A 23,488-nucleotide genomic window follows, 5' to 3' on the forward strand; every position below is an offset into this window, starting at 1 on the left:
GAGGAAGTTCAGTGTCCCTTTTAACTCAAGCCATTCTATGACTCTATGACTTACACATTGATGCAATCATATTTGCCGTTGCTCTCTGATGGTCTGGGAACCACAGTGCTGCCAGTTTCGTTGGTGAAAAGATGATGAGGGGCTGTGCCAGTGCACAAAGGCATTGCCCAATAAACAGGTACAAGTAGTTGTGGGAACCCAAGCTCAGGAACTTCAGGACACTGAACATCCGGATGATGCTACCTGCCATGTTCAGCCACGCACTCAGGATCACCTGCAGCAAGCAGAAACAGCCAGGGATTATGTGCTGAAGCCTGAAGGCAGAATTTAATGTAACAGAGTAGCATAAGCAGAGTCTCAAATGCACTATAGGAGACACAGAGTGTTAATAACCACTGCATAAAAGTTAGAGAGTGAAGTGGCCCCCAAGAGAAACATACCACAACGTAGTTTATGCAAGACAGCAGACACTGTCATGGAATAGATGAGAAATGCAAAGCTGATTTATTACACTCTGCAAGTTTGCACCATCACCCATATTTTGCTGTGACAATCCAAACATCATGGCAATGAGTCATGCAGCCTACAGATCCCACAAATGCACTTTTGTACCACTAAGAAGTCAATGTCTCAGTGCCACATTCTACAGCACTCTTGCCTCTGAGAAGGCTGTGTAGAGATCCCAAGCTGGCTTAGCATAGACCAGTCTCTGAGCTGAAAGGTGTCCCTTGCTTGCATCCTGCCCTAATGATACCTTAAACTGGCCTGAAAACAAAATAGCTGTGCTAACACATTTCATAGCAAAGCCTACCCCATTACAGCAAGCTGCTCACAGTCAGGTCACAGGACCTGTCCCAGTCAGTCCACTAAGACAACAAAAACTGAAGCAGGAAAATGCAAGCAGTCATGTGACATTATTCTGACCTTTCCCACTGTTCTTCACCTCAGAGGTGATTTAACAGCTATTACTGAACTGGGACAGAACTTTCAACATGCTGCTGCATTTGGCAAGACTGCCATTCACAGAATGCATGCTACTGCTTGGTGCAGCTACTGCTCTATGTGAAATGCCCTCAGGGAAACAGAACAGTTCAACTTACAGCACATCTGAGCCCCACGCTGTCAAGAACCCATGTTGCCACCAGACCAAATGGGATTGAGATGAGGAGGTACACTATTGAGAGCCAGTTGACCGCCTCCAGGGAAATGTGGAAGTAGGCAGCAGTCTTATCAGCAACAGGAGCAAAGGTCAGCCAGAGCTGCAAAGGAGAGTGCAAAGATAGGTAAACATGAACACCTCCATCAGAACAGAAATTCAGCATGCCCTCAAATTGCCTGAGTTGTGAAGGAGCTCACTATCTTAGGATAGCTAGGATTGAAATTAGGATGTCAAGATTGGTAATAAAAACTCAAACCTCCAGTGTCTGCAGTTACTCATGGAAGGAGTATTTACCATTATCATGCCCAGAGCACCCCATTCATTTCACTACCTCATCTCCAGTCCCTGGAGTTGGGAGTTGCTGCGGCTGGGAGCTGTCAGAAGCAGAAGTTAGTACCTCTTACTGTTCCTAAGTTGAACATGTTGGCTGCTGATGCACCTACTCACCTGAAGTAAACTACATGCAATCACAGATTCACAGATTTAGAGTGCATTGGGTTGGAAGGTACCCTCAAAGGTCATCTTGTCCAACCCCCTGGCAGTGAGCAGGGATACCTCCAACTAGATCAAGTTGCCCAGAGCCACATCAAGTCTGATGAAACAGGCTGTCATCTCCTCTCTATAACTAATTGCCCCTTAAATCCAAACTGGTATTTATGGTTGCACTGACACCCCCTAGATATGGCCTCAAACAGTAACATTACTCCAAAAAAGTGCATTATCCAATATATCAGAACACGTAACAGGGAAACATATAAGGTACTTTAGTAACTATACATTTTTTTCCTTCCAGTCCCACATGTGCGAATATTTCCCTAAACCTCAATTTAGGCACCGATTCCGTAAGGTTGCTGTCTGCTTCTGATTTCCTTGAGGAATCACAAGCCTTGCTTTGATCCTCAAATCAGGTTCTGAGATCATGCCTACAAGAAAGAAATAAGGGCACTACCCCAAATGTAAGGATTTTTGCATGGATTCTTTGCAAAGATGCCCTCTCCAATGCTTCTCAAAAAGACTGGCCTAACCTGAGAACAATGAAGGAGTTTCAGTCATGCAGATGGAAGCTACTCTACTGTTAGATGATTGCACAGCCACTGAATACTCCAGATAATAAAGTCTGCAGAAATGTGAACAAAAACCATAGCTCCCTGCAAAAGATCTCCATCCACTGTCTCTTTGTCAGACAACAAGGAGTCTATTTGAGGTCACTGGGAGACTGGGAGCAGACTTCTAATAAAATGAGCTTTTAAAAATATAATCTGGTGGAATGATGCTACTGTCCTGTTTTACCAGAACTGATTTCTGTAAGACTGGGATGGGAATTTAAATGTTAAATGCTAATGTACCAGTTTAAATATTACAGGTATCACTAAGGCATGCTCATTAGTTTGATTATGGGGTGCTAAACTGCTGCTGAACAAAACCCAGCTGTGGATTTCCAGCAACAGCAATTCTTAGTTCTCACAGCCTTCCAGATGGTGGTGGTGGTGAGGAAACATCGTACCAAGAAACTGTGTTTAAATAAATGATGCATTTTGTAAGCCAGCTTCAGGTACATTTTGCCCCTCCTGTTTCTTTACACAAGGTGCTGACACATGCATTACATCATTAGAGGAATGATACTACAAGCCAGGGCACAGATTTTTGTTTTCAATGGCTCTATACACCTAGGCACGCTGAGGTCAAGCACCCTGGCATGTTTCCATTAGACCTGGTAAAACACTCCTCTCTGAAAACCAAGCATTTGGACTGCCCTGTATTTCTATCCTGAGACAGATCTCCACTTCTAGTCTACATATGTAAGAGCACAGAAAGGGGAAGCTGCAGCCTGCCAGTCTGTTTTAGGTATAGGAATAAGGCTTATTTATAGATACGGAGAGGAAATAAAAGGATATTGCTGCCTCTGTTTAGGCAAGGGTCATTTCCCATGGTTGTTCTAACAGGTAAATTAAAAACTGGGCAATGGAACTTGAGGTGTAGTTGTGGTCAAAGAGACCACCAAATGCCCTTCAACAAAGAGATGGTATTGTGAGGTTTTGCCAATGCCAACACAAGGGAATTTCCATGTGTGGAATAATGACAAGAAGTGACTTGGAAATTAATTGTATTAAAGGTATGGCATCTATCACAGATCAAGGAAATGTATAATACAGAAGGAGCTTCCAGGACAGAATAAATATGTAAAGGCTGAGTGTCAGGGAAACAGAATCAGGTGTTTTACACTGATGACCAATGATAGGTCGGGGCAATGGGTGCAAGTTCCATGTGAACATAAGGAGAAACTTTTTCACTGTGAGGGTGACAGAACATTGGATTAGGCTGCCCAGAGAGGTTGTGGAGTCTCCTTCTCTGGAGGCATTGAAAACCCACCTGGATGTGTTCCTATGTGACCTACTCTAGGTGATCCTGCTCTAACAGGAGCGTTGGACTAGGTGATCTTTCAAGGTCCTTAAGATTCTGCGATCCTGTGATTCTGTATGAATGTGACTGGTATGCAGGGAATCCATTCCACCATGGCTCCCTGGGCAACGTGGCCTACAAACAGCCAGGAGTGTGGAGTGGAGTGAGGGCACTGCAGCCAGACTGTGAGATTATGGCAAAAATGGGAGCTGGATTTTACTACAGAACTGATAAGGTGTGCATCTGCTACCCTGGCCAACAGACTGTTATTTTTTGACACAATGTTGACCTTCGTGTGAACTTTGCTCATTATAGTATTATTATAATGCCAAAATGTGCCAAAACCTACCCGCCTCCGAGGTGCTACTACCCCTCACTCAGCTTGTGCTCTGAATTTTGCTTAGGATATACCTTTAAAAGCAGAGTAAGAGAATCTTACACCTCTCATAATAAAGGTATATTCTATGTGTTTGACTCGAGTCACTCAAGCTCCACCTGAAAGGTAAAAATAGCGTAAAAAGCACTGAGGGAAGTGGAACATCAGGGAAGATACCGTCACAGACTACCTGCAGCTTCTGGGATCAGTTGACAGGCTAAGCCTCTTACCCCCCCTATAGGGATGCCTTTGGGTAAGACTCTAATCTTTGGTTACACCAAGTGCTTCTGCAGCGCAACTTACATCTTTATATATAGAGTTGTTTCTTGATGCTGCACATCTCCAGCCAGGCTGTGTTATTTGTGTATTTTTAATGCATACACGTGACTCGCAGACAGTGTATTTATCACCAACAACCCGTAAGAGCCTGCACTGCTGCTTTAATAAACTGCACTTTTGTTAAGATAGTCATCAAATTTTCTTATTGAACACTATCACATTCTTTAAGCATAGCCATGGGAATTCATGGAACATGACAAATCTGAAGGTGCACTGTGCTGTTAGTTCATCCATAATCATGACAGTTCAACATACATTGGACACAACTGGACTTCCAGTATTGAAGTGGGCACCACTCAGGAAGTAAGCCTAGATGACTCCAGCCCCTCTGATAACTGAGGAGAAGCTGGAATGAAAGAGGGTTTATTGCCTGCCAAATTACCTCTTAACACAACACCATAAGCGAGTACACCACCTTCTGCTTTCAATTTTCCCACCTGTGATGACTCCACCTACAGCAGTTAGCAAGCTGTTCTGCTGACAGGTAAAGCCCTTATCCTACATCTTTTTGAAACTCTGCTTTGCTGGTACTTATGAAGGGACTTCCCTGATACTCATGCCTTCAGGCAAAACAGAGTGAAGATGATGCAGCTCTTTACTAGTGAGAGCTAAGCCCTGTAATCTCTAAAGGCACAGAACACAGGCTGAGAGAGGTTCTTCTTAACTCTGCTTTGGCACACCAAAACCTGTTATTGGAGGTCCCTGCTGGAAATCAGTGACAGATGCAGAAGGAGAGGCTATGTGTGGGGTTACAGGATGCCAGAACCAAAAGCCTGGGACACATAAAGGAAAGAGAAATAGGACACCTCTGTTCCTGCAGGGCTGCTCAGGCTCTGCATAAGTCCCTCTGTGTAGAAAAATACTCTTGTGGTCTATGATCAGCTCTTCCGGTCTGCAGTTGCCCTTGTAGCTACACAGACTTACAAGCCTCAGTTACATACCACTTGCTACATCCATGTCCCCATGGTCTTCTATGAAGGCAGTTCAATGGATGTTACAACAACAGAGCTAAGAGATTCCAGCCCCTTAGAATCATGGAATCACAGTATCACAGTATAACTAAGGTTGGAAGAGACCCCAAGGATCATCAAGTCCAACCTGTCACCACAGACCTCATGACTAGACCATGGCACCAAGTGCCACGTCTAATCTCCTCTTGAACACCTCCAGGGACAGTGACTCCACCACCTCCCTGGGCAGCCCATTGATGAACGACTCACTCGGTGAAGAACTTTCTCCTCACCTCAAGTCTAAACCTCCCCTGGCGCAGCTTGAGACTGTGTCCCCTTGTTCTGGTGCTGGTTGCCTGGGAGAAGAGACCAACCCCTTCCTGGCTACAACCACCTTTCAGGTAGTTGTAGAGGGCAATGAGGTCACCCCTGAGCCTTCTCTTCTCCAGGCTAAACAATCCCAGCTCCCTCAGCCTCTCCTCACAGGGCTTGTGCTCAAGGCCTCTCCCCAGCCTTGTTGCTCTTCTCTGGACACGTTCAAGTGTCTCAAAGTCTTTCTTAAACTGAGGGGCCCAGAACTGGACACAGTACTCAAGGTGTGGCCTAACCAAATGGTTTCTATTGGAAGAGACCCTAGAAATTATTCAGTTGCAATACTGACACCTGGCTTTGAACACAGAATCACAGAATCAACCAGGTTGGAAGAGACCTCCAAGATCATCAAGTCTAACCAATCACCCAACCCTTACTAATCAACTAGACCATGGTACTGAGTGCCTCATCCAGTCTTTTCTTAAACACCTCCAGGGATGTTGACCCCACTACGTCCCTGGGCAGCCCATTCCAATGGACAATCACGCTTTCTGTGATGAAGTTTTTTCTAAGATCAAGACTAAACTTCCCCTTGCACAGCTTGACACTGTGTTCTCTTGTTCTGCTGCTGGTTGCTTGGCAGAAGAGACCAACCCCCACCTGGCTACAATCACCCTTCAGGTAGTTGTAGAGAGCAATAAGGTCTCCCCTGAGCCTCCTCTTCTCCTGGCTAAACAACCCCAGCTCCTACAGCCTCTCCTCATAGGGTTTGTGCTCCAGACCCCTCACCAGCTTTGTTGCCCTTCTCTGGACACATTTGAGCAACTCAACATCTTTCTTGAATTGAGGGACTCAGAACTGGACACACTTCCAGGCTTGAAGCCTCCACAACTTCTCTGGGCAGCCTGTTCCAGTGCCTCACCACCCCCATGGTGAAGATTTTCTTTCTAACATCTAATCTACATCCAGCTTCTTCCAGTTTAAAACCACTGCCCCTCATCCTGCCATCAGTGAAGGAAGAGTTGGTGTGTCAACTACTACAAGAGCTTGACCCAAAAAATTTGATAGGCCCAGATACCATCTGTGACCATTTGAGGCTGTGCCTCTAAGGAAGGGACATTCTGGCTGAACATTTTTGTAAATATTGGCATTCTAAACGAATTTCATTGGTTGATATGTGGGACTATGGTTTTAAGATTCAGTACAGCTGGAACTTCGGGCAGTTTTGCTTCCTTCGCTCACCCTTCTAGCTGACTGATTCTGGGCTTCTGGCCAAATAACAGATAAGCATTAATAAGCTACTAACCCCCCTGTACTTAGGCCTCTTCTGCCTTCCTAACTCCCCTTTTCTCTTTTCTAACCCTCTTTGAGGAAGAAGGGAGGTAGGGGGTGAAGGGGGTACAGGGGGAAGCCCCCTCTGCTAGGGGGTCCTATTCCTGTTTTGTTTCTTTGATGTATATTTCTGTATATGTTGTAAATTTGTTGTATTTGTGTACATAAATTCCCTGCGGTCATCCCTTTCGCTTTACCGGCTGTGCCTATTTCTTCTTAGTGGGGGAGGGGAAGCTGGGCCTTTCCTTTCAACCCACCACACCATCCATCCATTCAAGAGTGTTAAAGGAACTGGCCTGTCGTAGTTTGGGCTGGGTGCCCTCTGCTACAGGGGTGTTTCCTGTGTCCAGAAGTCCATCCCAGTGGGTGGACTCAGGAAATTAGGTATTTCTACCATAATCCCTTGCACCACTATAAATTTTGCAGTGGGGTCTGGCACTTCCTCTTTCCTTCCCTCTCCGAGACTTGGTAACTGGGGGAGAGATCTCCCGGCCATGGGCCTGATTGGGCCCAAGGCCACAGGGGGATGGGCAGTCTCAGGCCTGGCCAGCTGAGACTAGCCCAGCAGAGGGAGGGGGAAGAAGGAGCCCTGGGGGTTTTGGATGCACCCTCAGGTGGGGATGGGATCTTTCTTTGTCACTGCGCTTTGGGTTTTCTGTAACATTCACTGCTTTCTATTTAAACTTTCATCACTTTTGCAATCCGTTTGCCTGAGTCGTTATTTCTGCCTGTGGTGGGGAGGGGGTCTGCCCCAACCCATTAAATTTTGGCGCCTAACGAGGGGCCAACTGCAGCTCGGATTGCAAAAGATGGAGAGTTTAAATTTAGTTCTGGGCGTCGGTTTGGGTTTGGAAAGTTGGGGCTCAGGTTTTGTGTTACTGGGGCGACTGTGTGAACTCCTGTGGGCTGCAGAAGGATAGCTGGTGCGTGGCTGATGGCATGGAAGTCCCTCCTGTTGCTTGGGAACAGCGAGGGGTGGCTCTTTTTGTGACTTTCTGCCCAGGGTAGCTTAAGAATGCTCGAGTAGCCTAAGAAGGCGAGACCTGCCTTCTCCTCGTTCTCTGCGGAGCGGCAGGGAGCGGAGGAGGGGCAGCGGCAAGCAGAGCGTGGTCGGCCCGCGGCCGCTGCGGGGGGCGGACACCCGCGGCGAGCGGGCAAGCGACTGCTGGAGGTGACTTGGACTCTGCATCGCGGCGACAGAGACGGCAGGGGCCGGGCCGGGCCGTGTTCAAGCGGCGGCAGCGGCACCGCCCGAGCCGGGCTGCGTTCAGGCGGCGGCGGCAGCTGTAAATCTTTCCCTGGTGTTTTCGGAAGTGTTCCGAAAATGGCGCCGAGCACCTGGCTCCGCCTCCCTGCTTCTTCAGTGGGCTGTGGCGCAGCTCCTCCCTCTTCCGGGGGTGGAGGTTGTGCAGCCGGATGCTGTCCTGCCTCGGTACGCGAGCGCCCAGCCGGGGGGTGCGGAGTGCCTCTGACATGCATCCGTGTAGCTTTGGTCCACGTGAAAGCGGTTGGCTGCGGCACCCTGGATGGATTGAAAAAGGCAGTCGTGGAGCCAGATTGTTCCGACTGGCCTGCCCCAGGGTGGAGAATTTGCCGCTGAATAGGAGAGTAAAGGCTTAGCTGAGAAGTTGTGAGGTATTTCCAGGTGACCAGGATGTCCCAAGGAGTCCACAAGGAATTCACGCTGCAGGAGAAGGACTGCGTTGCTGGGAGGTTCCATCACATGAGGAAGAACAACTGGAATGGACTGATGCTTGAGCCTGAATGAGAGACCGTTTGAGTGGACGCCCAGATGAAGATATGGACTCTGCCGTACATGTCATCAGAAGTTTTCTGATCTGATGATGTGTTTGGGTGCAGGGATTATGGTATGAAATCGCCAATGTCATTGCAAGGCCATAATATATGAGAAATGTATATATTTCTCCATAATGTATGAGAAATCATGGAGGTCAGGAGATGTGCCTGAAGACTGGAAGAAGGGTATTGTCACCCCTGTATACAAAACAGGTTCCAAGAAGACCCAGGTAATTATAGACCTATTAACCTAACATGATTCCCTGCAAATGTTACAGAGCAAATCCTGGGAACTATTACAAGTAAACTGAAGATAGGGATAAGACAGGGATAAACTGATGACAGGGAAAAGCCAACATGGATTCACCAGGGGTAAGTCATGCTTGACAAACCTGACTGCCTTCTATGACAAGGTGACAGGCTCAGTTGACGTGGAGCATGCAGTGGACATTGTCTATCTGCATCAAGGCTTTCGACATCGTCTCCTGCAGCCTCCGCCTTTAGAAACTGACATGCTGTGCCCTGGACAAGTGGTCAGTGTGGTGGGTGGGGAACTGGCTGACAGGCCATACCCAGAGGGTGGCAATAAACAGCTTTTTCTCAGACTGGCAACCTGTCACTAGTGGGGTCCCCCAGGGATCAGTATTGGGCCCAATGCTGTTTAGTATCTTCATTAATCATTTGAATATTGGAATTAAGAGCATCTTGATGAAGTGTGCTGACAATACAAAAATAAGTGGGGAAGCCGACATCCCAGAAGAGAGAGCCACCTTCCAGAAAGATCCTGACAGTCTGGTCAAGTGAGCAAGAAGGAACTGTATGAAGTTTAATGAGGCCAAGCATAGGGTCTTGCAGCTGGGAACACATAACCCAGGAATGCAGCTCAGACGGGGAGCCACCTGGCCTGAGACCAGCACTGTGAAGAGGGACCTTGGGGGTCTTGGTGGACAAAAGGCTCAACATGAGTGAACAGTGTGCTGCAGTGGCAAAGAAAGCCAACAGGATGCTGAGTTGCATCAATGAGGGTGTCACAAGCAGGGATAAAGAAGTCATTCTTCCACTCTACTCAGTGCTGGTCAGGCCCCACCTCATGTACTGTGTACAGTTTTGGTCCCTGTTATACAAGAAGGAAGTGGACAGGCTGGAAAAGGTCCAGAGAAGGGCCACAAGAATGATCAGAAGACTGGAAGACCTGTCATGAAGGAAGGCTGAGTGAACTGTGTTTGTTCAGCCTTGAGAAAAGAAGGCTTAGGGGAGACCTCATAACCATGTACAAGTACATGAAGGGTGGCTGTCATGAGGAGGGAGACTTCCTTCTTACAAAGAATCACAGGGTAAAGACAAGGGGTAATGGGCACGAGTTGCTACTGGGGAGATTCAGACTGGATGCCACCATTTCTCACCATTTGTGACAGTTTAAGCTGTGCCCTTAAGAAAGGATAGCTGCAAAATTCTCTAGCTGAATGTTTGGGTGTAAAAAGGAAAACAAAAGAAAGATAATTCTAAACTAATTTCATTGGTAGGTGAGCGGGATGCAGTTTTACGATTTTACATTCTGGTCTCAGTCTCATCTTTGTTCTGTTTCTTGGCCAGACTGCATGCATGCTGACCCTGGACTGAAACTGATAAGCAGCTAACTTTCTTAAGAACTGCTTTGAGCTTAACTGGAATTCTCCCAACATTCTTTTTCTACTCTTCTCTTTTTTGTCTAATTAACTAGAGAAAAAGGGAACAGGGAGAGAGGTTGGGGGGAACCCGAGGTGGGATCCTCCAAGGAGAAGGATTTCTGTGTTTGTTTTCTTTTTCTGTAAATTCTTGTATAATACTGTAAATACCGTATATTTTGTATATATTCATTGTATTTCATTATTGCTTGTAAAATACAGCTTTCATTCACTTCTCTGACTGTGCCTAGCCAAGTTTTTGTGGGTGCGGGTGAATTAAACCATCACACCACTACACCATTTTAACTATTAAACATTGGAACAAATTCCCAAGGGAGGTGATGGATTCCCCTACATTAGACAGTTTCAAGGCCCAGCTTGACAGGGTCCTGAGCCTATTCATTACTCTGAAAGGCTGGACTAGATGATCCATGAGGTCCCTTCCAACCTGGTATTCTACGAATCTACGAATCCTGTCACTACATGCCTTTGTAAAAAGTCCCTCTCCAATTATCCTGTAAGCTTCCTTCAAATACTGGAAGGCTGCTATATGGTATTCCTGGTGTGTTCTCCAGGACAGACAACCCCAGATGTCTCATCCTGTCTTTGCAGGAAAGGTGCTTCAGCCTCTGAAGCCTCATGGCCCTCTTCTGGATGTACTAACAATTCTATGTCCTTCTTGTGTTGGGGGTTCCAGAGCTGGACATAATACTCCAGGTGGGGTCTCACAAGAGCAGAGCAAAGGGGAAGAATCACCTCCCTCAAGCTACTGGCTATGCTTCTCTCATAGCCCAGGATAGGTTGGGTTTCTGGGCTGCAAGCACACATTGCTGGCTCATGTTGAGCTTCTTATCAACAAGCACCTCCAAGTCCTTCTTCTTAGGACTGCTCTTTATCCATTCTCCACCCAGCCTGTATTTGTGCTTGGGACTGCCCCCACCCAGGAGCAGTACCCTGCACTTGATCTTGTTGAACCTCATGAGATTGGCATGGGCCTACCTCTCCAGCCTGTCAAGGTCCTCCTGGATAGCATCCCTTCCCTCCAGAATGTCAAATGCACCACACAGCTTGGTGTCATCAGCAAACCTGCTGAGGATGCATTCAACATAAGCCAGAGTGGACATGGGAACCCAGATGGAGCACCCATGGAAACATGCAGCTGTCCAGGCAACAGGATGAAGGGAGTGCCTTTCACTGGCAGTGAGCGGCAGTTGTGGCAACTGCTGTGTGCACTGCAAGCAGGCAGATGATCTCCTTGCCAGGCAAGGGGAAACTGAAAGGTCGAGGAGCATCATGGAAGCAACGAGAGACACATTGGTGGAGCAAGTACATGAGAGCAGGGGGCCCCTGTATCCTGGCCCTGCCAGACCAGAGGCAGTAGTCTGGATGAGAGGACTGAATAGAGGCAAGTCCATGGTTGAGGCAGTAGATAAACTCCTTCTTTGCCTACCTCATCCCACCAGGTGCCACTGAAAAACAGATACCAGCCTCTGGTCCAGAAAGCCAGTCAACGTGAGGAAAAAATTCTGGGCAGAAAGTCACACCTCCACACACACTCTTCACTACAAAACTTGTGCTTTGTACACTGAGTACAGTAACTGATGATGAAGAGGACAGAAGGTCCTCTGAAGAGCCACAAGCCTATTCTAGCTTGCACTGGAGTACAGTTTCAGCTTCCAGTGCTTTCAGTACACAGCTGGCTGATTGGGTAGCCATATCTCATCACCGGAAGGAAAAAGAAAAAAGTGTTTATGTATTCTCAATTACAGAAGAGCCAACTCCACACCTCCTTTAGCATTTGGAACCATTTGGGCCCATCAGTGAAAGCAACTGCACTGAAACTCAAACCATCTGAATACTACTGATGTTGGAGGGGTAACAGCTCAACTTTCAGCTCTTTCCTTTTCCTTTGACTTTCCTGTAACTGACATTTTGTTTTCCCTTCTCCTGCATCTCCCAGAGACTGCCTGTTCCCTTCTCCACTCATTGCAGGTCTGCTTGGGCACTGTTGTAACCAAGAACAGGTTACAGCTGTTCTCATCCTGCCTCTATATCTTAGCTTGTAAGGACACATGGCACCAAACTGGGTGGGAGTGTTCATAGAATCATGGAATCAATAAAGTTGGAAAAGACCTCAAAGATCATCAAGTCCAACCCGTCACCCAAGACCTCATGACTACTAAACCATGGCACCAGGTGCCACATCCAATCCCCTCTTGAGCACCTCCAGGGATGGTGACTCCATCACCTCCCTGGGCAGCCCATTCCAATGGCTAACAACTCTCTCTGTGAAGAACTTTCTCCTCACCTTGAGCCTAAACTTCCCCTGGTGCAGCTTGTTCATCTGCTCAAAAGCAGAAGGGCTCTGCAAAAGGCATCTGAACAGGCTGGATCTACAGGCAGCAGTCAGTTGTATGAAATTCAACAAGGCCAAGTGTCAGGTCCTGCATTTGAATCACACCAACCCCATGCAGCGCTATGGGCTGGGGGCAGAGAGGCTGTAAAGGTGCTGGGCGACGAAGGACCTGGGGGTGCTGGATGACAGCCATCTGAACATGTGCCAGCAGTGTACTCTGGTGGCCATGAGGGCCAACAGCATCCTGCGGCCAGCTAAGGAGGTGGTTGTGCCCTCATACTCTGGCACTGGTGAGGTCACACCTTGAATACTTCATTCACTTTTGTGTCCCTCACTACAAAGGTATTGAGTTTCTGGATCATGTCCAGAGAGGGGCAACAAAGCTGGCGAATGGTCTGAATAGCAGGTCTTATGAGGAACAGCTGAGAGAACTAGGATTGTTTAGTTTAAAGAGGAGGCTGAAAGGAGACCTTACTGCTCTCTGAAACAAGACTGTAGTGAGGCAAGGCTTGGTCACTTTTCCCTTGTTATCAAGTGATGGAACAATAGGAAATAGCCTCAAGTTGTGCCAGGGAAGATTTAGATTGGATACCAGGAAAATTTGTTTACTGAAAGAGTGATCAGGCACTGGAATAGGCTGCCCAGGGGAATGGTGGAGTCACTGTCCCTCTAAGTATTCAAAAAAACCCAGGCAGACATAGCAGTTCAGAAGTTGGTTTGATGGCCATGATGGTGTTACATTGATGGTTGGACTTGATGACCTTAGAGGTCTTTACCAACAGAATTGATTCTATGTCATGAATAATGGGTTTAAACTTAAAGAGGGTAGATTTAGACTACATACAATACATATTTATTTAATGTTTTTACAGTGAGAGTGGTGAAATACTTAAATAGGTTGCCCAGAGAAGTGGTAGAAGCCCCATCCCTGAAAACATTCAAGGCCAGGTAGGATGGGGCTCTGAGAAACCTGATCTAATTAACAATGTCCTTCCTCACTATGGGAATGTTGGACTAGATGATCTTTAAAGGTTCTTTCCAACCTAAAGAATTCAATGACTTTTGTTTCTCCTTCTAACACCTTGGTAAACCCATTAGAGATTCTCAGACATATATCCATTGCTCTTCCTCTCAGAATCAGCCCAAACACTCTAGTTTTCCTCCTGTTCTCATAGTCCTTCTAACTCCATCTCCAGGTTCAGTTCCTTTATTTTACTGCCTTAACTGTTTTACTCCCATACAAACTCTTCAGAACCTGTATGACCCAGATTCCCTTCATCCATTCTCCTGGTTTGAGGCCAGGCAGACCCTCTCTTGCCCCTGAGAGGGGCAAAAGAATGACACTCACACAAATGGACTGGAAAGTGATGAAAAGTTTAAATGGAAAAGCAATTGGTGCTTTACGGAAACTACAAAGCACAGTGGCAAGATACCCCAAAGCGTGCAGAGTCCCTTACACCACATCCAAAGGCCTCCCAGCACTTTCCTTCTCCCCACCTGAGGGTATACCCAAAACCCCCAGGGCTCTTTCTTCCCCTGCCACTGCTAGTCTCAGGCTGGCCAGGTCAGAGACTGCTCCTCCCCCTTCTCCTCCTGGCATTAGGCCTAGCCAGGACTAAGAGGCCTTGAGGTAACTCCCCACCATTACCCAACAGGGAGCATCTCCTTATGGGAGCAGAGAGGGAAGAAAGAGGAAGAGAATAACTTTGCAGATGGATTTATAGGGTGCAGGTATTATGGGTATGAAATATGCTGTTTCCTGTGTCCACCTACTGGGCTGGACACTTGGGACACTGGAGGTGTAACTTATGTGGCAGGAAAAGGAGGCACCCTGCCTAAACTGCCACACCCATTCCAAGGAATCCAAACATTTGCCCACCCTTTCAATTCTGCTGAAAGTTCCTCGTGAGCTTTGAGCCACAAGTTCTCTGTCTGCAATGGTAGCGAAGTGATGGCTGAAGGTGGGACTCCCTACAGACTCTATACAGATGGGAGCTGTGGAAGGAATAATCACAGACCAAAGATTTTCAGAGCTCAGAGTAGTAAAAGATATCTTGGAGAGATATATATATGGATCACATATATGACCAAGCACAGCCCTGACACATGCAGTATCAAAAGTTATTTTTCATAAAAGGCAAGTTGTTAACCAGCATCTACCCTCCTCACATATAAACCAAGATTCAAAAAGTGAAAAGCAGAATCATCTGCAAAATGGCAAGTGCATGCAATCAGGCAGGGTAGAAATGAAGCCAAATCATGATGTCAGCTAGCAAAGGCTGCCATATGGAGTGCTTTCCACTGCATAATGGCATACTGCATAGCTGTGAACTGTGTAGCAACACTGTAATACCTTGTATGTACACCTTTAAAAGGAGGAGCCAAAGGGGATGAATTAGAATTAGACAAAATGGGACCTTCTGCTCTTTAACAGGAACAGCTCAATAATCCCTAGGCCGGCACTGCTTGCAGCAGCTCTCCCAGTCCTAGCATGGTCTCTCCCATGCACCCACATGCTGTTTTCAAGGTGATGCAGGATGTCTGAGACACGCAGACTGCATCCTCTTTGCCTGGGGCTGGAGTACGAGGCCCTTGGACCACATTCCTCATCTTCAAAGGCCACACAGTCTTGAAGCAAACAGTGTGTGGCCTCAACTGAAAGCACCTGTGCTCACTCGCAGCCTAGGACATAAGCACACAAGTGAGATCTTCAGAAAAGTCACATCCCTGCATGGATGTCAACTTTAGCCTCTACAGCTCCCAGGATGACTAGCAGGACAAAATAGGTTGCAGCAGTTGTGCATGCATGTCTATCTACAGGAGCACTACTGGAGCAGACAGGTATGGGTGAGGACTGTGCACACCCTGCCCTGGAGCATGCCAGTCCCCACTCGGGCAGCTCTCCTTCCTCTCCCAAGTACACTAAGCGGTGGCGGAAATCCTCCAGGCTGGTGAGTCAGGAACCAGCCAGCCAAGTATAAGCCAGCTCCAACCCTCTCCTCCTGTCCTCCTCCCCATCTTGCTTACACTGATAAGCACAGAACAAGGCATGAAGGCTTGAAGTGATCTGGATTGCTTAGATGTTCTCCTTTACTCCTTACAGTCCCTTTATTCCTTTTCAGTCTCTAAAATGGAAGCATATAGCATGGTCCATATTGCTGTAGTCCATTTATAAGAATATGAGGTGACAGAGACATTGTGAAGTTGGTATGGACAGGTTGGGTTGATGGGTTGAGGCCAATTTTATGAGATTTAAGGCTATGTGCTGGACCCTGAGGTTGGGTCACAAGAACCCCATGCAACAGTACAGGCTTGGGGGAGCATGGCTGGATATCTGCCCAGCAGAAAAGGATGTGGGAGTGCTGGTTGACAGCCAGCTTAACATGAGCTAGTAGTGTGCTCAGGTGTCCTGGCCTTGATCAGAATCAACATAGTCAGCCGGAGTACAGAACTGATTGTGCCTCTGTACTTGACACCAGTGAGGCTGCACCTTGAATATAGGGCACAGTTTTGGGTCCCTCACTACAAGAAGTACATTGAAGTGCTGGAGCACATCCAGAGAAGGGCAACAAAGCTGGTGAAGGGTCTAGAGAAGATGTCTTATGAGGAGTGGCTGAGGGAACTGGGATTGTTTAGTCTAGAGAAGGGAGACCTCAGTGCTCTCTACAACTGCCTGAAATGAGGTTGTGGTGAGGTAGGGTTGGTCTCTTCTCCTGAGTAACTAACAACAGAATGAGAGGAAATGGCATCAAGTTGTGGCAGAGGAGGTTTAGATTGGATATTAGAAAAATTTTCTTTATAGAATTATAGAAGGGTCAGGCTTGGAAGGGACCTCAAGGTTCATCTAGTTCCACCCCTGCTGCCATGAGCAGGGACATCTTACACTAGATCAGGTTGCTCAGAGCCCCATCCAGCCTGGCCTTAAAAACCTCCTGGGATGGGACTTCTATCAGTTCCAACCCTCTGCTTCTGTCCTCTTCCCCATCTTGCTTACACTGATAAGCACAGAACAAGGCATGAAACACTCTCAGTATCATTCTTCTGTGCATGTCCCTGTCCTCAGCAGTAAGGCAAGAAAAAGTTCCCCCTAAGAAACACAAAGTTCCAAGATGTTCCCCTTCACTGGAAGGAAACAACACAGTTGTTTATTTGCCTTGGCAGTGTACTGCTACAGCAGCTGTCAGCACACTGTAAGTACTCTTAAACATTAGGTCTTCAGATTAAAACACACACACTCCAAACCACAGCATCAGTTTGACAACAGTCTGAGGAGACACCACACTCATAGTTCTGTCACCCCTCGACAGGAGTGCTGCAAGAGACAGCTGCAGGTCAGATGGGGATCATAGCTTAGCTACACTCAGCACAGCATCTCTGCCCAGGAATGACACTGATGCCTGCTCATGGCCTCTCAGGATAACGCAAAGGTTTCTTACACGACATTGTCAGTTAGGAATTTCCAGAATAGGCCATATGTAGAAAACGAGAACTGATCTCTGGTAAGACAGTAGCCACTTGTATAGCTGGGGAGACAAAGGCTTTCAAACTAAGGTCAGTAACAGAGATTTCAGTAAGGGACTACCTATTGTTGGTGAAAAAGCCTCCATTGTGTCCTCTTTACCCCACTGAATTCTGGTTAAAGAAAGGATTTCACACAATGATGTGGAGCAGAATGAAATGGGGAAGAATACCTCTTTCATCATAGAATCAGAGCATGGTCCAGGCCAGAAGGGACCTCCAAAGGTCATCTAGTCAGACCTCCCTGCAGTCAGCAGGGACATCCCCAACTGGACCAGCTTGCCCAGGGAAGGGGCCCCAACCACCTCCCTGGGCAACCTGCTCCAGTGCTCCACCACCCTCATAGTGACGAACTTCTTCCTGATACCCAATCTAAATCTGCCCTTGTCTAGTTTGAAGCCAGTGCCCCTTGTCCTGTCACCGCAGGCCTTTGTAAACAGTCTCTCCCATCCTTCCCTTAGGTATACCCTTCAGGTATTGGAAGGCTGCAATCAGGCCTCCCCGGAGCCTCCTCTTCTCCAGGCTGAACAACCCCAGCTCCCTCAGCTTGTCCATGTAGCAGAGGTGGTCCAACTCCCTGACCATTTTCGTGGCCCTCCTCTGGACCCTCTCCATCCTCACATGCTTTGTTCTGCTTTTGCTCTATCACAATCCTAAACCACACTGAACTAAGAAATACTTCTTTCTCCTGCCTCTCCTTGCTCCACGACCAAATATGGTTTTCTGCAGTTTAATTGCTTCTACCTTGTCTTCCTAACACTAACAGTCTCTCCCTCTCAGGACTGTCTCCTGTCTGCCACTTTTTGTGACACTGAAGGCCACTAACAGAAAACTGTACCTATGCATGGGTAAGAGTGGGGGTATACAAGACATCGTCCTCAGCATGAGGTGATCTTTTCTTTCCAAGCCAGACAATTCAAAAGTCATGTGTCCTCACCATAAGCATTTTGCAGATTGCCTGACACAGGAATACATAAACAACGTGCTACGTGCACCTCTGCACAATAAAGACACATCTTAATCTGCAAGGCAATTGTCACACCACAGAACTGGTAAATTATCTTTCCATCTGGAGCCTTTAAACAGTAACCAAACACTTTGATTTCATGGCCTTTCAACCACTCCCTCCATTCTAATGTGATTTCTATCAGGAACATTTAGAAGAAGCTTTAGCATCAGGAAATGTTTGGTTACAACTTTGTATGTCAGCATATTTGCCATTCCAGACCTTTGCAGTGGCTTAGAAATAGTATTTACATGCTAGGGTATTTATTAAGCACACAGTTTTGAAGCTGTGATGTTTGGGCTTGGGTTCATTCTGTTGAAAGTAATATTGTTGACAGTCTGAAGGTTGGCAAGACAAGCTGATAAATAACAGTACAATCTTCCAGGGCTACAAAGCTTTCAGTAACATAACTCATGACACAGTTACACCTTTTTAAGTAGCCCTGTAGTTTCACTGTTAAGGTTTCCGAAAAGTTGAAGCATGTACAAGGTCTTCTACAGCTTCTTTCACCCCTGCTGTCACTGTCCACTTCTAGCAGGGTGGGGTTTTTTCTTGCTACATCATGTTCTTGTGCTATGCCAATTCAACTGCAAGCAACTATCGGGGGTTTCACATCCCTTTCCTGCAGGACGTTTGTTTACACTCAAAGGATACAGATTTCCCTTCATACTTTTTTTCAATATGCATTTTTTTATTTCCATATACAGCCAAATTCTTACTATGTTTCCCAGTTCTCTACTCCAGCACTCTTGCATCATTGAATATCCAGTCTTTCTTCCCAGCATTTAAATGTTTGCAGGTTGCAGTGCCTCATCTTGGCTGCCTGATAGTCTGCATTCACAGCATGGTAATCCTCACCTACATGAATAATTCTTTATCAGTCTGATAATTATCAACATCCTTACTGACTTGATGAGCAAAGATCTGGACTTCCACACCACATACTAAGACTTGGTAAGAGGAAACTTTACATGTTCAGCTTGATAATTACCGAATATGGTCTTAATCTGTTCAGCAGCTGAACTCTGGCATCTTTTTTTCCCCCAGGTCTTTCAGAGTAAATACCTGTAGGCAATAAGAAGTTCACATACCAGTATACTTAGGGCACAACTACTACATGTTCTGCATGTGCAACAGACCCCAAAGTGAAACCTACCACTTACTTTTTCTGACCAGATAAATCTGCTGTCATAGGCCAGCAATAAAGCAGAGCTAACTTCTGCTCCCCTGTCTTAGGGGTTTCAATACTGTTCTCCTATTCCTGAACTTTGAAACACGCGGCCCTCACAGACGCTGAATACTTTCTATTCCTCCCCAAAGCCTACAAAGTAAACCCGGCAACAATGTCACCAGCGCTCCGGAGCACATTTTGCACCATCCCAGGCTAAGCTGCGGTGTTTCCAGCTGTGTTCTTCTAGATGACACATAGGCGCTCCTACCCCATCCTGCCCTTTCCCCATCACCACCCTTCATGCCTCGGACCCCACCGGTCAGAGAAGGAGGTGTGAAGCCCTAAGTCCGAACCAGTGAAGTAAGTTTTAGAGGAAAAGACTCTTATTGCGTCCCTAAGGCACGGCCAAGCTGAGGCTTCTCTGCGCTCCGCTAGTACAGCTGAGTCCCGCTGGTCCAAGGATGAGGGGGTGGGCCTGAGCGCACGGGGGCAGAGCCCTGAGGATTGCCTGCCTGTTTTCTAGGAAGAGACGGGAGGCAGTTTGGGCTCCGGCGACCCTGTCACCCTATACTCTCTCGGCGGCAGCCGTACCCAGAACTGGTTTCTACAGCTCCTGCACAGGAAAGCAAAAGAGGGCTCTTTGCCTTGTCTGCTCGGAGCTCCGCGGCGCGGGGCCGTCCTGCGCTGCAGACTGCGCGGCGGCAGCGGCTCCCCGCGGAGGAGGAAGCCGGGCGCCCGGCAGCCCTCGGCCAGGCTAGTGCCCTGCCCGCCCAGCCCCGCACTCACCATGGCGTTCGAACAGTTCAGCAGGCATACAGAGGCCAGCAAAAACCACCGCCGCCGGTAGCTCCTGAACTGGCCCAGCTGCCCCAGGCCGCCTTCCCCTAGCAGGCTGTCCGCTTCACTACCCTCCATCGCAACGCGGCACGGCACGGCGCAACGCGGCACGGCACGGCACAGCGCGGCACGGCACGGCACGGCACGGCACGGCCCCGCCTGGTCCCGCCCCGTTGCGTTCTCCGGCGTTCCCGGGGCGGCCCCGACCTGGCCTCCGACTGCTGCACTGCACGGCGCCGCTCGCAGCACAGGGCAGCCGGGCGGGCGCGTCCTGCAGAGGCGTGCCAAGCCGACTGACGCCCCTTCCCCGCCGGCGCTGCCGCTGGTGCTTAGGTAGCCGCCTTTGCCGGGAGAGGAAAAGGTTTGCTTGGCAGAGGGAAGTCCACTGTTCCAAAACGAGATTGCTGAGGTGCTCAGAAAGTGGACTGCTGAGAAGTCCGGGAGACGAAACTCATCTCTTTCTGCGTGTGTTGTTGAAACGACAACAGCAGCCACATCACCATTACCCGCTGGCCGCTCCCCGTTATCGTAAGAGTAACATTTAACTCCTGGCAGGGGCAGCACGAGAGCAGCAGCTTTAGTGTTTTGGGGGTGCTAATGGCAGTAGGAGGGTAGTAGGAAGTAGAGCTAGGGTGGGAGGAGAAGGAAAAAAAAAGGCAGAAGAAATTTCAACCCCAAGTGTAGTCTGTTATTGCAGGGCAGGGAAGCGTGGGTTGTTTGAACTAGTGCACAAGCATTACTGATAGGATGGTTCCTTCCGGTGTTCCTCAGGTGGAATCGATGGTTGACATTTAGCAATAGCAAGATAGACTGTTAATCTAGTAGTAATGATTAACCTGTTCCTGTGTTTGCAAATGCCTGACCAGCTTTGCCTTTATGAGCTGCTGACAAAGGAGCACTGCTGTTCCTATGCTGTAGGCTGAATGCACAGTACCTTCTGCCTTCCTCTGAAGAGACATGCTGTGAGCTGAGTTGTGTGCATGAGTTAATTGTCCTACTGACCCAATAGTGCTGACACAGGGAGAAAATTATACATCAACACGCTAGAAATAGGCCCAGGTGTATGTGACAGCAGAAAGACCAGCAGTCAGTGCTCACCAGGAGAACCACCACTCTCTCCTGTAGGCAGGCAAGCCTATATAAAAATGAACTTGTCTGAGGCTCTGCCCCCATGATTTGCCCAACACGTGAAATATCTGTACTACTTCTGCTCTCTGCTGTCCATTTTGTTAGTAAAGTAAATGAAAAGCTCAAAGTCCACATACTTGTAGGACAGACAAGAGTCAAGCTGCCTGGGTTAGCCCCATTCTGCATTACATTTCATGTCTGTGTGATGTTATCTACTTGAAATATAGTCCAGGAGAGAGTTGTAGCTGGACAGTGAAGGAGATACTGTCTGTGAGAGTCCTGTCACCTTGTGCACAGACATCAGAAACTATGTCAAGTAAGGTCACAGAAAGGGAAAAAAGACAACTACAAAAGAAGATAAATGCTTTGCTGTTTGGACCATAATAGTGAGAGGAATCTATATGAATCATATCTGGGAAGGAAATTCATGCCTTTCCATTTTTGCTGCTTTGCTGTACATACTCTGTCTGCAGAGAGGTAAAGTCATTGAGAGCAGCCCTTTGCAACTCCATTCTTGTGGTCTACACCATGTCTCCCATCAACAAGAACACCACTTGTAACTGACAGCTCACCAAAGACAGCAATTAGGATTAGTGCTAAAGGAGAATGGCATCATCTGCCCTGCACCTCCACATTCTTTCCTTGTGCACTGCTTCTGCCTCATACATCTCCATCAGTGCTGTTCTTCCCAATGTCACCCTTTCTTCCCCACAGCCCAGCACACTTGTTGTAGTACAGCATTGTTGTTGGGGTCACCATTTGTTGTACTATAGGTGTTTGATCACCCTGAGCACAGCTTCCAGGACAAGATGTAAGTAGGCGAAAATGTTTATTACATTATACAGCAAAGTTATATACTCTATCAGAAGGCACATGTGTCTTACATCTTAATTGGCTATTTTCTACTGGCATGCCTGTAATTAAGGCATACAATAATGGTCTTTAGCAAATCTCAAGAGATTAACAACTTAAAGGCTACCATTCTGTAACCCCAAGTACCATCTCTGCAGTCCCAATGGAGACAAATTATTTGTGGTGGTTCAAGTGGGAGTCCTTATATATAGTTGCTCAAGGTGCGTGTTTGGGGTCACCATTTGTTGTAGTATAGGTATTCAATCACCCTGAGCACAGCTTCCAGAACAAGATGTAAGCAGGTGAAGATGTTTATTACAGTGTGCCCAGGTGGCCAAGAAGGCCAATGGCATCCTGGCCTGCATCTGGAATAGTGTGGCCAGATGGAGCAGGGAAGTCATTGTGCCCCTGTACTCAGCACTGGTTAGGCCACACCTTGAGTCCTGTGTCCAGTTCTGGGCCACTGAGTTTAGGAAAGATGTTGAATTGCTGGAATGTGTCCAGAGAAGGGCAGCAACAAAGCTGGTGAGGGGTTTGGAGCACAAGCCCTATGAGGAGAGGCTGAGGGAGCTGGGGTTGCTTAGCCTGGAGAAAAGGAGGCTCAGAGGAGACCTTATTGCTGCCTACAACTACCTGAAGGGAGGTTATAGCCAGCTGGGGGTTGGTCTCTTCTCCCAGGTAACCGGTGTCAGAATGAGAGGACACAGTCTCAAGCTGTGCCAGGGGAGCTTTAGGCTGGATGTTAGGAAGAAGTTCTTCCCACAAAGAGTGATTGTTCATTAGAATGGGCTGCCCAGGGAGGTGGTGGAGTCACCATCACTGGAGGTATTTAAAAGGAGACTGGATGGGGCACTTGGCACCATGGTTTAGTTGATTGGATAGTGTTGGGTGATAGGTTGGACTCAGTGACCTTACTTACACTAAGGTACCAGTAGTATCTGATATGTAAGCATATGTAATATGAACAGAACAGACTCACCTACACAACTTATACACTGAACAGTTCCTGTTATAAAAAACAAACAAACGATAACCACAAAAGAAACAACCCAGAAGGGATAAAAACCACAAACATCTGTTTTCTGTCAGGACGGAAATGCTGACACAGAGGTATGTGAAAGGTTTTCAGCAATGAATAGTTGAAGCTGCAGTACCTTACTTGTAAAATGGGTGTGGAACAACTTCGTATTAGGACAGGATGGTGCATCCAAAGGGGCTTTCCAGTGTTGAGCACTCATGGTAGGAATTACAGGATTATTCAGGTTAGAAGAGACCTCAGGAGATCTCTAGT

At 47.5% G+C, this 23,488-nt stretch overlaps 1 protein-coding gene across 1 annotated transcript in view; it reads right to left on the reverse strand.

The window, feature by feature from the left end:
* SLC49A3 (solute carrier family 49 member 3) overlaps window positions 1–20,295 on the reverse strand; it is a 40,972-nt gene extending 20,677 nt beyond the window's left edge. Inside the window, exons 1-3 of the mRNA XM_054178782.1 lie at window positions 20,167–20,295; window positions 1,101–1,259; window positions 55–274 (exon numbers count right to left, since the gene is read on the reverse strand). Coding sequence (XP_054034757.1) covers window positions 55–274; window positions 1,101–1,259; window positions 20,167–20,295 — 508 coding nt within the window. The remainder of the gene's footprint in view (window positions 1–54; window positions 275–1,100; window positions 1,260–20,166) is intronic.
* Between the last annotated feature and the right edge of the window lie 3,193 nt (window positions 20,296–23,488).

This window comes from Dryobates pubescens, chromosome Z, assembly GCF_014839835.1.
Source record: "Dryobates pubescens isolate bDryPub1 chromosome Z, bDryPub1.pri, whole genome shotgun sequence".
In the NCBI taxonomy this organism is placed as follows: domain Eukaryota; kingdom Metazoa; phylum Chordata; class Aves; order Piciformes; family Picidae; genus Dryobates; species Dryobates pubescens.